We start from the raw sequence: 17667 nt of genomic DNA on the forward strand, positions 1-17667 counted from the left end.
TCAAACATCGAGCATCACACCACAACTTGCGGAAGCCTGCAAGTGAGGCCATACAAACAGCCAGCGGCTTCGTAGACGCAACTCAAGGAACGCTAAAGAACATCACCATTCTGGAGCTCCCACAGAGGGAGCTTGCAGACTTTCGCGAAACGAAGAAGGAAGAATGGAAAATGGCAAAGAAAGTGCCTGGAGTTCAGACGCTCCATATGCGGAAGTACGTTCAAACAAATGAAGGCAGTGCATCCTACGTGGCCTCCACCGCTGCTTCGGAATGGAAGAGACTGTGATCTGGTTTGTGCTTCGTGCTGGACAATATACTGTGCGCATACCGACTTCAACTGCTGCTCCTAATTTCTTGTTACGATTTTCTGAATTGCAATCTGCATATAAAGCGGCATCCCATTTGTAAATTGCGTTCCTATTAAAACTCCTCCCGATTAAAAATCTTGCAGATAAATTGTTCCTCTCAGAAGACGACGTTCTGTCTCCTGACATTGCCCAGGAGAACCTTTGAACACAGAGGTAAACAGATGCAGGTACGGAAACGTCGGCTTCAGAAACACATTAATAAAAATTTTTATATATAAAAATTTTTCTAAGAACCGACAAATGATCTAATATTTTTAAAAAATCAATTACATACCAATGTACCTTACGATGATAAATTAGAGAATATAAAAAAAAAACGTTTGACCGCCAGCAGCCAGTTCATCAGGTGAAATAGTGAATTTATTCCCATTTTAACGCATTAAGAACGCCGCTAACAAGCGAGTAGAAGCTGTACAAACATTCAGGAATGTTCGCATATTGTGGTAAATGGAATGTGACCACGTTCAATGAGTGCTAAATCAAATTTCTGACAGTTACTATTTCTAAGAGGCAGTAATAAGCAATTCTAGGTAACAAAAACATGAACTCAGTTTTGTATTTATTTTTATACTTTAAAACAAAATAATGCAACACTTTTTTGGTGCCTTAAAATTATCGAGTATTTAGTATTATTAGGGCAAATTTTAATAAAATTCGATGATGTTTTTTTTTTTAAATTCAAGTCAAATTTGTCACTTTTTTCACGTTTTTGAACTTCTGCCAATTTTGAGGCCATATTGAAAAATATAGGGCAAGTGTAGAGCTACAAAACTTGCCTGAAGTGATTAAAAGTAGCTGAAAAATACAGAGAAAAAGATTCAGTTGGGAGATCTTTACGCATCTTGCCCTAAGGCTGCCCTGAAATGTGCTTTTTTGGCCCCGCACAGCTCCGGAAGCGAAGTTTGCGATTTTTTACTAAGAAGACTGACACAGCAAGAAAACGTTTTTTATTTTCTTCGTATAGTGCAAGTTGTAATAAAGTACCGAAAAAATAGTTATGCGCGGAAACAATTTATTGTGCATACAGTGATGCTCCAAACTTGCAACTTCGCGAAGTGGCAAAAACGACATTCTCCACCTCTTGTGACATACGATTTTTTTCCGAGAAAACCATGAAGTTCCTTGCAAAACTAAGGTTCATTCCTTTGTGTGGACACATTTACCCATCACATATAAAAATTTATTGAAAACAAAAAATGGTCATGGGACCTCGATTACCGTTCTTATCTGAACATGCCCATATATATATATATATATATATATATATATATATATATATATATATATATATATATATATATATATATATATATATATATATATATATATCAAATATTTTGCATATTTCAGAAAATACTTAAGATTTTTTCTTTTTAGATATAAGCGTGTCTTTACAAGTTTCGTTAAATTATTTCCTAAAATCTTGTTTTTGGCAAATGACATTTTCGGTTGCAATGTACAACTCGTTATTCAATCCTGTATGTCTAATAGCACACTTATTTAGCTTTGTTTTTGTGTACTGCATTAAATTTTAAATGCAACAGGTTTTACAGAAAAATACATCTATTGAAACCGATCAAAAAACCTGTCATTTTCCCCACAGTAAGGCAAGAGTTAAAAAAAGGTAAAGAAGAGAAGGCCCTCCTTTGTATGCTACCAAGGAGCCATTCTAAGCAAAATAAAATGGGTAAAAGACAAAGCTCTAGCACAAACTATATACTGTCATTTCTTTGGACTTGGCACCATCAAAAATGCACCTAGGTGCATCAACAGTTTGTAACACCTCGCCATATACTGGGAAAATTCATATCATCAAGATGTGGCAGATTTACAGCTGAACATACACAGATCGAACCAGCATATACGTCTAGCTCCCAAAAAACGCCTACAAGTTCGATATAACATGTAATTAGATTAGAAATAGAAGTAAATTTAACAACACAAAAACACACCGAGATGGAACAAAAATGCATTTCCTTGACAGCCACTTACTGCATGCCGATTACCGAGCGAAATAGTCGTGACTTTTTTGTTTCTTCATCCTCAGAGAGAACACATTTTTCAATGTTATCAATGAACTCCGAACAGCTGAGACCGCAGCCTTTTATCGACATGGAACAGCGACGAACCATGCTATGCATGGAGCCCATCAAAGCATGTGGGCACAGGTTCTCTCAAGTCCTCAGCACAATTCACATCAGTGGTGTCCTGGTTATCCGCGACGACGGCAATGATGCCTTCGTCCACAAGCTCTCCCCCATTCTCAACGTCATCGTCCGTGAAGACAAAGTCGCCTATGGCTGCCCCATCACAATTAGCAGCAGAAAATTCGGACAACTGGTTGCACAAATCATCAAAACCTGCGACAGCTTCATCGAGATCACCCAACAAAAAATTTTATCAGTCTTCTCTGGGAAACCAGAGACCAGTATTTCAGAAGCAGATCTGTACAGTTTTTTTTTTACTTCATTCCACGACCCACTCAGCATAGATGGGGCGATTAAGAGGTCTGTCTATTTTTTGGCCTCTTCCAGTCGTTGGGTTCTGTAGAAGTCGTCCAATCAGACATTTCCTAAAACCAACCTTCACCACGCGGATTATCCCCTGGTCCAAGAGTTGAAGCACTGAAGGTTGCATTCGGCGGAACTAGCACTGCAGCGGTGGGCGCAGACACACCGATCTTGGCCTAACAGGTTGTCATTTCAAGATTTCAGCCACTTGGCAAAAATTTCATGGGTCATCCACGCTCTTCGATTGGGCCTCTAGGTCATAAGAACTGAAAGCATGTTCTGCAAGCATCGCAGAGACTTGCATTTTCCGAACACGAATGGCCGAAGCTTCGTCAATCCACCCATGCTGGTGGAAAGCAACTTCAGATTTCTTCTCAGTTTGGTCAACTCGCTTGGTGATTTCCAGTTTCATGGAAAAGAGGAGGTTCTGCTGGCTGCCATCATGAGCTCAATGAAAACCATGCCAAATCGCTGATGGTAGCACGATGCATCAGAAGTGAAACCTGCACGACAACACAGGCACAACTGACGCAACGGGTTAAAAATGAATATTCCTGTTGGCTGGGTACGCAACCACCGCCTACATCATGGAAAAGCTGCGTAATCACTGGTCTGCGTGTGCTACACAGCACCAATAGGACTTGCATGTCCGTGCATGAAAGCTAACATTCAGAGATGTGTTGAGGAAAAGCCAGCTTCTTGAGTTGACTGGAGTTGCCCACAGTTTGATCAGACCTGCGAGAAAGCTAACCCCTGGAGATATGCTGAGGGAAAGCCAACTTCTTGAGTCACCCAGTGTTGCCCGAACTTCAATCTATCGAATGTGATGGATGATTCGTGTATGATGTAACCGTACATTTTCCTACAGACTCATATTGCAGCTTTATGATGCGCAAAAATTATTCGATACAAAGGATAATTCGATCTAACAGAGTTCGATATATTCGGGTCCGAGTGTATATAATATATACCAGGTGTTTCAAGGAAGACTTTAAGAAACTGTCAAAAATAAGTTTTTTGAAGTAAAAGTGTGGCTTTTTCAGCATAGTATCATCAATGTTGGCAGACACTCGAAAACTGCTGAATTGTCTCAAGTATTAAGCTGGTTAACTAATTTTTAATGCCTAATTAACTTTTTAACTAGTAAAGTTAGGCACCTAGTTGTAATTAGAGACTTGTAGCTGGTCGTTAATAATAGCCATATCAGTTATTAGAATGGAGAAAACCCGATTACCCTTGGCACTGTGGCTTGACAAAATTTGGCTTTTTTGACTAATTATGTGCACTGGAAAGGTTGCTTTGCCTGCACACATTTTGAAAGCGCATGTATTTTGGCACGATGCAGCTAAATTTTGTCAAGCCACAGTGCCAAGGATAATCACGTTTTCGAAATTTTAAAAGCTGATATGGCTATCACTAACAACCGGCTACAAATCTCCAATTGCAATTAGGTGCCTAACTCTAATAGTTGAAAAGTTAATTATTAATAATTAGTTAATCAGCGTACTAGTTAAAACAATCCACCGGCTTTCTGGTGTCCGCAAACATCGGCAATACTATGCCACAAAAGCCGTATTTTTACCCCAAAAAGCCTTTTCTTGAAAATTACTTAAAGGTCTTCCCTGAAACACCTGGTATAGTAGCTAAAACTGCAAGTTTGTTGCACCAGACATAAGTCAAAGCTTTGGAAATTTTTTTTATGCTATCAGACATGGCTAGTACAAGAGAGCCTGTTGTAAGCCATGGAACGTTTTCTAAATAGGTGAAAAGAACAAGAACCTTAGCTAAGAAGTTTAAATGGCAACATACTCCTGGTTTTATTTCTGATCCGCAATAATGCACCTATTTTAGTTTAACAGTGAACGTGAGTGCCAACTAAGTGTTTGGCTCAAACACATCAATATGTGCTGGTTTTCTGTTAGTTTCTTTGCATTTTTCTTACCAGTCTGAAGTACAGTATTGTGCATTTTTATCGTGAAGACTTTAAAAAATTTTCTTGTCTCAACCATTGGCTCGTTTGCAGTAAAACTGATCACAGAGCTTGCGTATTGTGGTAACTTTTGTCTCGTAGCAAGTTTTACAATGATACTTACTTGATTCAGCAGCGAATGATGAAGCTCTGTAATCGTCTGCGCCAAGATCGACGAACTGAAAGCCGCCAGCGCCGGATTGCTGCGAAGGGCAGCAGTGGCGCCATCAAACGACCTGTGCAGCTTGTAATGCTGGCCTTGGCGCCCTTCGCATCATGGCACTCTCCTATGCAAACAACAGATGGTGCCACTAACGCCCTTTAGCAAAAATCAGGAGTTCAAGGCTTTCGGTTTGTCAATTTCGAGGCAGAAAATTACGGGTTTGCAACGTGCGTGGCTGAACCGGGTAAGTACTGCTGACAAACTTACTACGAAACAAAAGTTACCGCAATACCCAAGTTCTGTGCGCAGTTTCAGCGTAAAAGATCCAACGGCTGAGGCAAGAAAAACTTTTAAAGTCTTCACGATAAAAATTCCCAATACTCTACACTTTCCTTGTACACTCTTCTCCATGTACAAACAATATACACAGCATTCCAAAGATAACTCCTGACAGGATGCTGCTGCACACCAACTTTCACTTTCTGCAGCCAAAGCTGGGCCTAGCTCCCTCATTAGCACTGCCAAAGGCACATTTGTCGCAGTACCTCATGATGCGAGATTCACACCTCACAGTTCTGAGTGCTTACAGCTCAGATCTTACCAAAACTCCTCACAGTGGTACATAATGGTGATGACAAGCAATATACCACATTCAGTTTTGCCATAATTTTATCATGAAAACAGCCTGTGCAAGCAAGCAGTCTTGCTTAAATTACCTGTTTCACATCCTGACGTCTCCTAATTGGAGCCAAACCCTTATTATATCAACCATAAATATAACTGATTATTGTCTACGCCAAACTTTTCCAAAAACTTTGCAAGCAACAAAAACAAGAAATGTTTACATTATGCACTAAACGCGCTTGACCATAAAACCAATATGTCCTTCAACTCCACACTGCCAAAGAGTGTCCACTCTGATGGCAAGCAGAGGGCTTCACTGCACTACACGAACGCTAGTGGCAGTGCGACAAGCGTTCATGCCAAGGTCCGCACCTTTATCTCACACACCTTAACAGCACCATGGAAGATACAGCAGTATTGACAGTTTTAGCTATGCAGTATCCTGCAGTGTGGCTCTCCAGCTGAAGTTGATTGTCATGGAGTCTGGGAAAGCGGTGGTGCTACCTAGATAATGTAGTGGTGTGGCATACCTACTTTCCACGCGACATTTCTGTCAGGCAGGGAAGCCACCTTAGCTACCATTTTATTTGCCCCTGCGTGCTGGCAGGGCTGTGCAGGAAAGCCAACCTACCTGGCATTTAGCCCTTTCTTTTGCAACCTTCAAAATCACTGCCAGTGCCTTCAAAATGGCATTAAAAATTCGGAAAAGGTGTCTTCGTGCACAAGTGTCTCCTCAGTTACTACCTGTTTACTGACTGAATTTTCTGCCCTTGCATGCGCCTTCGACAAAATTTCATATAAACTTTTGATTATACTGATTATATACCGCCCTGTGTTGTCGCCTGCCTCCATCCTGTGTCTGTTACAGTTTTAGTCATGTCTCACCAAGTGGCCTACAATTTTCTTCTCCGTAGTTATGGTTATACTGAACTATCTTACAATTATCAACCTGTTCACTATAGTTAACGAGGTTTGATTGTAAAGAGGCTTTTTCCAATTCAAATACAAAGGGGTGTTCAAAGTGGCTCTCCGTTAGTAACCTAGATCTTAAAACATTAGAAAAAGCATTAAAAATGCTAGCTTTCACAGAAAAAGACATGCTGTATAAGCTGCAACCAAGAGGTATTCCCAAAAAATTGCCAAAGTACTGTACATTAGGATAAGAACTAAAGCAGCAAGATGAAGAAATAAAAGATTGAACTTGTAGTGCACAGTGACGCTGTAAAGCGGAGATGCTAAGATCGGCGTTCCCAGCCGGCAAAAGAAGAAAATAAAGATGAACGGCTGGTACACGGTGTGCGCGCACGGCATGGGCTGTTTGGTGCTAAAAGCATGCTATGCTAGTCCTCCGCTGCGACCCCGCAAATCCTCTACAGTGGTGACTCCGGCATAAGAGATGACTGACTCCAGCAACTTCCCGCCCTCAGGCAACCTTCCGCCTGACGCTACCTTGCGCCCACGGGACGTCGCAGCTATCCAGCATTACCGCCACTTCTTGGAAGGCCAGCCATTTCATGTTCTAACGGATCATAAGCCTCTGGTGCATGTGTTCCGTATGAACTATTCCAAGTATGCTGCCCATAAACTTCGTCAGTTGGCCTACATATTGGAGTTCACAGCAGATATCCGACATACCAAAGGCACCGATAAAGAGGCAGCTGATGCACTTTCACGCATTACCTCCATCGGCGTGTCAACATCTGCTGTGGACTGGGAATGTCTGGCCCGGGCAGAGCTAGAAGACCATGAGCTGCAAGCTCTGCGTGACCACTCCCGTGCCCTCTGTCTGCAGCTCGTGCCTCATCCGTTTGTGCCCAGATTGCTCTGACGCGACATGTCATCGGTTCTACCGCGTCCTTTTATCCAGAGGCCTTTCGTTGTGCCATTTTCCATTCACTTCACGACATCTGCCATCCCAGCATCCGAGCCATGCAGCGCCTTGTTACCCAGCGGTACGTCTGGCCGAACATTAACACCAACGTTCGCCAGTGGGCCTGCTCGTGCCTTGCTTGCCAGCCTGCCAAAGTGGCCTGACATACAAAGACTCCCCCCCAGTCTTTCCTGCCACCTGGTTGTCGCTTTGACCACGTTCATCCTGACTTGGTTGGACCGCTCCCTCCCTCTCATGGCTGCCGGTACATTCTGACGATAATCGACCACTTCACCCGTTGGCCCGAAGCAGTGCCTATTCCGGACATTACTGCGGAAAGAGTTGCCAAAGCCTTCGTTTCAGCATGGGTTTCCTGCTCCGACTGCCCCGGCAGTGTTACTACAAATCGCGGCTGCCAGTTCGAATGCACCCTCTTCACTTCCCTCACCCGTTTGCTCGGCACTAAGCACTGCCGAACCACAGCATACCATCCCTGTGCCACATGGTCGAGCAGCTCCATCGCCAGCTCAAGGCTGCCCTCACTGCGCACGTGGACCACGAGCACTGGGTCGACCACCTTCCTATGGTGCTTCTTGGCCTACGCGACGTCCTTCGTCGTGACCTTGGCTGTTCGGCGGCCAAACTCATCTTCGGTGCACCCCTGCAGCTTCCTGGAGACTTGTTAGTTCCTTCGGCTCCTTCATCCCAGCCCCTGCAGTACCTCCAACGCCTACAGGATTGTATTCAGCATCTGCGCCCAGTCCCACCTCGATCATCTGACCGTCACATCTTTTTGCACCCAGACCTTGCATCCTCAACGCATGTTTTTTTAAGGCGAGACGCTGTAAAGACGCCTTTTACCCCCTCATAAGACGGCCCATACCGCGCCCTCAACAAGATGACAAAGTAGACGACTATCCTGCTGAACGGTCGTGAAGAGGTAGTCTCCTTGGATCGCCTCAAACCCGCATACCTAGAGACACCTCCCCAGGAGCTCCCCTCGGATGTTGCCTGCTTATCTGCCAACCTGCCTGCCGCCAAGGCAGCCCCATCTCTGCCCCGTCGGCAAGTACATTTCACCGGTCCGTCTGGGCGGGAGGCCCTGTAGTGCACAGTGACGGTGCAAAGCGGAGGCGCTAAGATTGCCGTTCCCAGCCGGTGAAAGAAGAAAATAAAGATGAACAGCACGTGCTCGGTGCGCACGCACGGCACGGACTGTTCGGCGCAAAAAGCCTGCTACGCTGGTCCTCTTGCTCTTTCACTCTGCTGCAACCCCGCAAATTCTCTACAAACTAAAGGCTCAATGTGCAACACATTGCCACTTTTCAACCTAAAGAGATGTTAAAACTCGCACAGAATTTTTCCTCTTCAAAACGACCACATTCCTCCAGCAGGAAGACCAACTAATAACAGCTATTTTTGTTTAAATACTGCACTTGAATATTTCTCTCTGCTTGTGCTCCATCCTATACTTTATGCTTATCGACAACCAAGAAGGCTACAGCCTGATACAGAGGAAGTTGAATTTAATCTGCATTAGACCACGCATAAAAGTCATATACATAGCAAAATGTATTTCTGTCAAAGTAAATAAGGGTTACCTAAGCTTTCTGTACCAAACCAGAAGCTCCTACACTTTTTCTCCCTTCATCTCTTTCGGTGCTCTTTCCTTTGGTGGTTGGTTCAACCATTACACCGTTGTGAACAAATGCACAGCAACAAGACACTTCTTAATGTGTACCTTACAAAACCAAGCTCACCTGCTTGTTAAGAAAAGCTGAAAGGTCTTCTCCCCGTAAAGAGTCTCCTCCAGATGATGTCACGAAGGTGTGTAAGTTTTGCAGCATCTGCTTCATCGACCAACTTCCTGGAAAATACTGTTTCCCAGGGCACAGTTTAGTTTTTGTTCAAAAATAAATATTACGAATAGCTTTGAGCCTTGGGGTTAACAAACATAAAGGTTGTATCAAGGCATAGAATTTATCACGTCAGGGCTCAGTTACAAGCCAGCAGAAAGGGCAAAAGAAAGTGGACACCCTGCAAGTGCAACCAAAGCTCTTCATGCATCATCACTGGCTTGAACTAAGTGCCCCAGTAGAGAACTACATCCCATTCATAAATATTCACACTAAATATGGCCACTTTAAACAAACATGATCGCTTGAATTGAATGACACACAAGCCTAAGGTGGATACTCTCAAGACAATTTTGAGGTGCAAACAATCTACTAAATGTTCAAACCCTAACAAACAAATGGACATCAAAATGCATACAGTGCACACAGATACAAACTTAACAAAGAAGGCAACAGTGATCCCACCATACAAAACAAGCAGAAAAAACAAATGTTAATGAGACTTAAGCCATAAAAACAATATGAATATATTTATAGTGTCACAAACAAACACTGATATTCTTGACACACCAATGCTATGTTTCATTCACTAATGATGTGGTGATCTGCCCTGCAGTCCCCTGTGTAGGCTTTCCCGCGATGCACCGTGCAGCAGCAGCCTCGCCACGAGGAGGGGCACATTCCCTTGTTAGTTACCTTAACTAACGAAAGAGGGCGCCAGCGTCACAGCGCGAGAGACTGCTTGCAGCTATGATTTGGGCCAGCATGAACTTTGGGACACAAACGAAGAGAGACACATGGAACACGGAACACACTGCTGACTAACAACTTTAATGAAAAGGCGCGGAACACGCGGAAATATATACAGTGGTAAAGGTGGAGAGAAGGATGGAGAGAAGGCAAAGGGCATGGCGAAAGAAGGTTGCACCAAAAGCAAATGTAACAAATCCTTAGAACAAAAGACGAACAGCCGTTACCGGGAAAGCGAAATCACTGAGCCCCCCACAATCTTAGGCCGCGTTGCGAAACTGTGCGCACGTGATGAGAACCAAAGCATGATCGAGAATCAGTTCTCAGAGTAGTCACAGGATAAGATCTAGGCCACAACAAAGACAGTGAAAGAGCAAAAGCCGCGTCATAAAAACAAAACACGAAAAAACTGAAAGAATATATGAATGAAAAACCCGCAAGAATTCACGCCAAAACAAAGCTAGAAGTTTAACATGAAGATGGACATGAGGCTGCGAAAACATGAAAGCTCCTTCGCCTACAGGTGAGACGAGGGTTGAAAAAAACAAAACAAAAAAGCCAACACTAACACGGCTAAAACAGAGCTAAAAGCCTGAAGTTGAATTTAAACCAAAATTCCAACAGTGACACGACTAAAACAGGGCTAGAAACGTAAAACATGATGTGGGAGATAAAAAACAAAAAGCACAAACACAGTGCCGAACAGGACGGGCGTATAATTTGGCCGGTTTATGGGACAGGGCAAACATCATGGAGGAACGTTTTTTCTTTGGTTGAGAGTGCAATTGACGGGGTGCTTACGCAGTCCTTCCCTTTCTTGTGGATGGCTACAGCTTCGATGATTTCCCTGGCCAGCCTATCTTTTTTTCTTCCAAGGATTGAGATGTTGTCGAGGTTGGCCGTGCATGGGTGCTTAGGCTGGCGGCAATGAAGAGCCAGGAAACCTGATGTGGCAGTTGCTCTTAATGAATTTGCGTGTTCTCTAGCTCTTTCATTGATGCACCTGCCTGTCTGTCCAATATAACATTTACCGCATGCGACAGGGAAATGATAAATTACACCTTCGTCGCAATCTGCGTATCTTGTCTGGTGGTTTACTGCGCACCTCATCCTTCGCTCTTCGTTGTTAACTTGGCGGCACATCTTGTATGCTTTGTTGGGTGCAGAGCAAACCACCTTGACAGCTTGTTTTGCGGCGATCTTTTTGAGGTTGTGAGTAAAGCCGTGGACGTAAGGTACAACAACGATGTTCTTGCTGGTCCACGTTTCTTCCCCCATGGTTGCAGATTCCTTGCGAGGCAAGCGGTGAAGCAGCGCCTCGCTTACCGTGATCAGCATTTCTTGGGGGTACCCAGCTGCCCTTAATCTAGTGATCTGCTTCGAAAAGCTGGGGCCCATTTGGTGCGGGCATGATTTTTCAAGCGCTGACCTTAGTGCCCCTTTCGCAATTGCCCTCTTGACGGTCTTAGAATGAGCTGACTCATGGGGAAGGAAACCTTTGTTGCTGCGAGGTTCATAGCGCCAGCACGCATGTCCTTCTTTGAGCAGAAGCCGGAGATCCAAAAACCTAATTTGGTTCCCCTCGGGGAGCCAAATTGACGGGGAGCACCCCGTCAATTGCACTCTCAACCAAAGAAAAAACGTTCCTCCATGATGTTTGCCCTGTCCCATGAACCGGCCAAATTATACGCCCGTCCTGTTCGGCACCGTGTTTGTGCTTTTTGTTTTTTATCTCCCACATCATGTTTTACGTTTCTAGCCCTGTTTTAGTCGTGTCACTGTTGGCATTTTGGTTTAAATTCAACTTCAGGCTTTTAGCTCTGTTTTAGCCGTGTTAGTGTTGGCTTTTTTGTTTTGTTTTTTTCAACCCTCGTCTCACCTGTAGGCGAAGGAGCTTTCATGTTTTCGCAGCCTCATGTCCATCTTCATGTTAAACTTCTAGCTTTGTTTTGGCGTGAATTCTTGCGGGTTTTTCATTCATATATTCTTTCAGTTTTTTCGTGTTTTGTTTTTATGACGCGGCTTTTGCTCTTTCACTGTCTTTGTTGTGGCCTAGATCTTATCCTGTGACTACTCTGAGAACTGATTCTCGATCATGCTTTGGTTCTCATCACGTGCGCACAGTTTCGCAACGCGGCCTAAGATTGTGGGGGGCTCAGTGATTTCGCTTTCCCGGTAACGGCTGTTCGTCTTTTGTTCTAAGGATTTGTTACATTTGCTTTTGGTGCAACCTTCTTTCGCCATGCCCTTTGCCTTCTCTCCATCCTTCTCTCCACCTTTACCACTGTATATATTTCCGCGTGTTCCGCGCCTTTTCATTAAAGTTGTTAGTCAGCAGTGTGTTCCGTGTTCCATGTGTCTCTCTTCGTTTGTGTCCCAAAGTTCATGCTGGCCCAAATCATGGATTCATACCAACTGGCCCAGAAAAAATGCCATTTTGCTTGCAGCTCGCGCGTGGGAGAGAGGATGAGGCTTTTCAGCTGGGATCGTCGGCGCGAGCGGACGTTTCGCACATGGCTCCGCTCTTCGCCAGCGGGGCAAGGAAGCAGTGGGAAGACTGGCTCCCGTACCTTGTCCCGTCCGGCCTTCGGAGTAACCCTTGCCCTAGCGTGGGTGAACATTCACTCGTAACCTTGCTGGTGAGTCGGACGACCTTGATTCATTAGCGTATTTCGTTTGCTAGCTGGCGTTATTGTTGCTGTAGCAATAAATGCCTGTGTGTGTCAGCCAATGTGTCGTTCCTTTGTTCCCTCACAGCAAGGGCCGCTGTGGTCAGCGAGTGCTCGGTAGCGTACGCGATCACGGGGTGGGGTCTGGCGGTTTTGAACTGTGTCAGCCGCGGTTAAATGGGGGAGAGCGTATATATCTCCCCAACTATAAAACTCCACAATACGCACTTCAAGAAACCAGAGCACTTGCTGCAAATGTGGTCACATAAATAATTAGTTTTAGGAACAAAAGTTCCCACTCAGAGGAAAAAAATACTTCAATGGTTAGGGACAATTGGTAATTCAAGGCACAAAAAAGTAAGAAAAAAGCCTTTGCAGCACCACTTAAGTATCTCAGATACGATTAGGAACAGTCAATATTACAATGCAAGTGACAACTTAGAGCTTGAAGTACGGTAAGTCAGCTTCTTGTTTAGTTAACTAATGTGGAAGTTTTGTCTTGTTGGTATCGCATGGCATGAAAATGTATAGCGCACTATATTTCAGATTTCTTACATTTCCCACATTTTCGAGTATCTCAGTTCCTTCCTTGAGATGTCACAGATAATTTTGCTGGCTGCGCATGCGCGATGTCAGGCCATGACGTGCCTTTATATTAGGTATGCTCTGCAGTTCTCAATAAATTGTTGCAAGCTAACACTGACATGTGCCCTGTCTTCCTTCAACGTCCTCATCTTGTAGCGCGCTATACATTTTCATGTCTTCTCAGCTAACTTGGACAAACTGAAACAACAACCATCTCCCAACGTACTAAGCATATACTTAAGATCAGGCCAGTCCTTGCATGACAGATGGCTAATGACTTGAGCATTCTGCACAGTCTCGATCCCTTAACAACACATACCATAAAAGTTGTAAAAATAAATACAGAAAGTGGTACCACACAACAAACCAGACATCAGTTTTTCAAACAGAGTATATATTGAACCTCACTATAACGAAGCAGTTTATGAATAATAGATATAACGAAGTAATAGCAATTCCCCTTAGGAACTTCTATAGAAGCTCATATATTTGATATTATCTCTTTTTTATGAAGCAAAATTATTCTACAATGAAATATAACATACCTCCAAAGAACCACTGGCCATTTAGCACTGAGTATGTCAATTTGTAACAGAGCCCAACACTTCCGCACCATTCGATGTGGCAATTTGTAGTTCCCCCATTCTCAAACCTCCTCGCTGTACACAGCGGACTGCGAGCACACACTGCTTCGCAGGTTGAATGTGCAGTTGAGTTTCGTTTTTGCAGCATGGTTGCATTGTTAAAGACATTTGGAAGTGCGCTTGGAGTACTTGATGGTAATGAGGTCCCGCTGGTTTCACAGGACCAAATGGTGCTAAACGAAAGTGTAAAACAAGTTTCATTGGCCAGAAGGCAGCCATCTTGAAAGTCTTCAATCTAGTGTACACATTCTCCACCAAGACATTCCTGTCATGCGAAGTGTTGTGGCCAGTGTGCTCGTGAGCCATGCAGACAAGCCAACCAAAACAGGTACTTGGGAAGAAATCTCTCCTATGAGCCCTCTTTATAACTGCCTGTATCAGCTTCAGCATACAAAAAACTAAGCTAAATATTCTGAGCAGATTCCTTCCTGTCTTCTCTAACATTATTCCTCTAAGACGCATTTTCTAGGCTCTGAAGCCCATGCAGGCTGTGGAAGACACAGGGACATATGGGCAAGGCCGACATATTCATTTGGTGAACATATAATAGGCCACTTGGTCGGCGCTCCGTACGTGTTTGGTGGCACACTAAATGCCAGATATGTTGTCTGCATTATAAATTGGCAGGTAGGCACACAGTATGCGACAGTTGCAACCAATACCACATACTGCTATAACGAAGCAATGGCTATAACGAATAAATTGCGGGGCCCCTTCGACTTTGTTATAACAAGTTGCAATGTATATGCTAGGCAAGCAACACATGTTTGAACTACGTTTTAGTATGCACTGAAAAGGAAAAAAAACATCTGAAGAAAGGGCGCATAAAAGCATCCCATTACTCCCTGAAGCATGCCACAAGCTCAATGACTACATGTAGGCTCTACTTGACCTAAGCCTCTAATGCGATGTAAGCATTTCACTGCTTTGCACAGATTAATGTCTCATATTAAGCCAAGCTGGGCTAAGGCATGATGCCGCCATGAGAGTACTGTACCCTCTTCTAGTCACGACTGCTTTCTATAAAACTATCTGCTATCTAAAATGATTATACAATGTGTTTCAAATTATTCACTACAAATTTTTCTTTGAAAAGGCGCGAGAGATACGACAATACGGTTTGTGCAAGTGGATTCTACAGCATGGTGAACATTATGTACCCGATACAGCTCTGTAACTAAACGATGAATTAACTAAACTAATCAACTTTTTTACTTTTCACTTTAGGGGCCAAGATTCTATGATGAAATTGAAGGCCAGCAAGATTGAAGTTGAGCTCAGTTTTTAAATTTTCTTAATTGGCAATGTGGCTCGAAATATCGAACTTCAAAAATACACATTTTGAACCTCGATGAATTCGATTTCGCGCATTACATATTTGTAAAAACTCGTTGCTCGCATTTCTGATGCAGCAAATAAAGAAGCCGGTTGTGTATTTTATGAAGTAAAAACAGTTGGTGATTTCCACGACAAGACTACACACAGCGACAGCATTTTATAAATATGTAATGCTTGAAAGCCAACTCAACCAGGTTTAAAATGCGTATTTTTGAAGCTCGATACTTCAAACAACATTGCCGATTAAGAAAGTTTAAAAACTGAGCTCAACTTCAATCTTGATGGCCTTCAATTTTGCCGCATAATCTTGCCGCCTAAAGTTAAATTTAGTTAAATCAGTTAAATTTAGTTCATTGTATATTTATAGAGGTGTATCAGGTACACAACGCCCACCACGCTGTAGAATTCCCCTGCACAAGCTGCACTGTATTATCTCTCATGCCTTTTCAAAGAAAAATCTGTGCTGAATAATTTGAAATACCTGGTATATGATTACGTAACTAATTTCCCACTCTAATCATGACAATGAAAAACATTGTACAGCAAAACCACGCTATAGTAAACGCGAAAATAATAAAAACTTGGATACAGTAAAGAGTAACTGTGGTCCCATTTTGCCTTCCTAGACTACTGCAATTTTTTATTTGTTTAATAAGGAATTTTTTTTAAGAAACGGCTATAGTAAAGAGCGCATGGCCGTGGCGGCGTACTTCCCGCAGAGTGATGACATCGCGGCACGCAGGAAGTCCAGGATCGCGAGGCCGACATTCGGAGGCAAATGAATAGCAGACAATAAAATGTCGCTCGTTGAGATGGCTTCACTACCAACCTCAACAGCTGCGGGGAGAAGCCAACTTTTCAAAAGCTTTGGGGTCATGAGGGAAAGCGCGCGGCGTGCACGAAAAGAAAAAAAATAAAGCTGGCTATGAACGTGGAAAGAAGGCGGTGCGGGTCGCCGAGAAAGGAAAGCCCGTATAAGTGCTGCGAGGAGTAGGGAAGGAAAGAGAGAACGTTCCCAGCACCGCAGCGTGAAGCACGGGGAAGCGGGGAGTTCTACTGTACCATGGTTTCCTGGGTTTCCATGACTGCTGGCTTCCGTACAACTACTGTGATTGCATAATCTGGCTCTACACCGGACTCACACACTTCAACTTCACTACTAGTGAGAGAAGTGGTTGATCAGAACACAACATAGCTTCACATGTTCCCCAATCTAAATGAACAATACAGATGCACAAGGAGTTTATTTTTTCTTTCTTTCCATTCACTCCCCTTGGTTTCAGACAGTATGATACTAACAATACAGTCAGTGTACTGGAATAAATTCCCACGCACACGTGCACACCCGCAGCTCGCCGTGCTAGATGCCGCACTGTACAATACCTACCATCCCAGATAATGGTCTAGCATGTTCTCACTATACCCAATGGCTAGAGCTAGCTCATTATGTAACCTTAACACTATTTAGAAAAACTAAACTAAACACCACTAAACCTCCTCCTTAACAAGCATTCATGAATGTCCTAGCCCACTTGCACGCACCACCAAGTACAGTTTATGGTTTTGCATTTGAAGGCTAGTAGCCAAAGTGTTGTATTGGGTTTAGTGGCACATAAGCACCTAAGACTACCATGCACCACACTCAAAGTATTGAAAAAAATTTTTGTGCAGATTTTTTTTTTAATTGTAAAACAATGGTGGTGTAAAGGGGCTAACAAGTTAGTTCATACCAGTTCGTAAGTTAGTTTGTAAAGCTAAATATGGATTTATTGGTGTCTTGTGTGCAGTTTGTTCCCTTTTTTCATGAAATGACACCATAACTAATTTGCAGTCATTAAATATTGAAAAAAATGAATCTGCTTACAGGAACAATCTTTTTGTAGCTGAGTGACAAAAATTTAGACTTGCTCATAAACAAGTAACCAATCTCCACCTTTATGCTTGTTAATTGGTTACAACACCTCAATTCTCACTACTGCTGCTGTAACACAAATAGTTGTGGTTGCCTTTAACGTGATCAGCCTGTTTTATTTCAAATGATGGGCTAAATGATCCCATTTAGTTGTCAAGAAAAGTAATTTTAAAATGATTTTAATGAGGTTCCTGACATGCCCTGACACGTGGTGCAGAGAAGTTCAACAGAGGCTCTTCCATATGGTTCCTCCTTCTGAGGTTACAATTCAACACATTGCCTGCTTTCTTAAAGTGGATACTGCAAGTGGACATTTGTTCACATTGCTATTTATATTTTTAGCTAAATTTACAGGGCACAGGTTGGATTTAATGAAGCCTATAATGCCGTTTTAACGGAAAATTTCAG

General features: G+C 43.2%; 1 protein-coding gene across 1 annotated transcript in view; it reads right to left on the minus strand.

The window, feature by feature from the left end:
- The window catches only part of LOC144114569 (sulfhydryl oxidase 1-like), a 97691-nt gene that overhangs the window by 54728 nt on the left and 25296 nt on the right, over window positions 1–17667 (minus strand). Inside the window, exon 8 of the mRNA XM_077648401.1 lies at window positions 9266–9382. Within this exon, the coding sequence (XP_077504527.1) occupies window positions 9266–9382 (117 nt within the window). The remainder of the gene's footprint in view (window positions 1–9265; window positions 9383–17667) is intronic.

This window comes from Amblyomma americanum, chromosome 1 (assembly GCF_052857255.1).
Source record: "Amblyomma americanum isolate KBUSLIRL-KWMA chromosome 1, ASM5285725v1, whole genome shotgun sequence".
NCBI classification, from domain to species: Eukaryota; Metazoa; Arthropoda; class Arachnida; order Ixodida; family Ixodidae; genus Amblyomma; species Amblyomma americanum.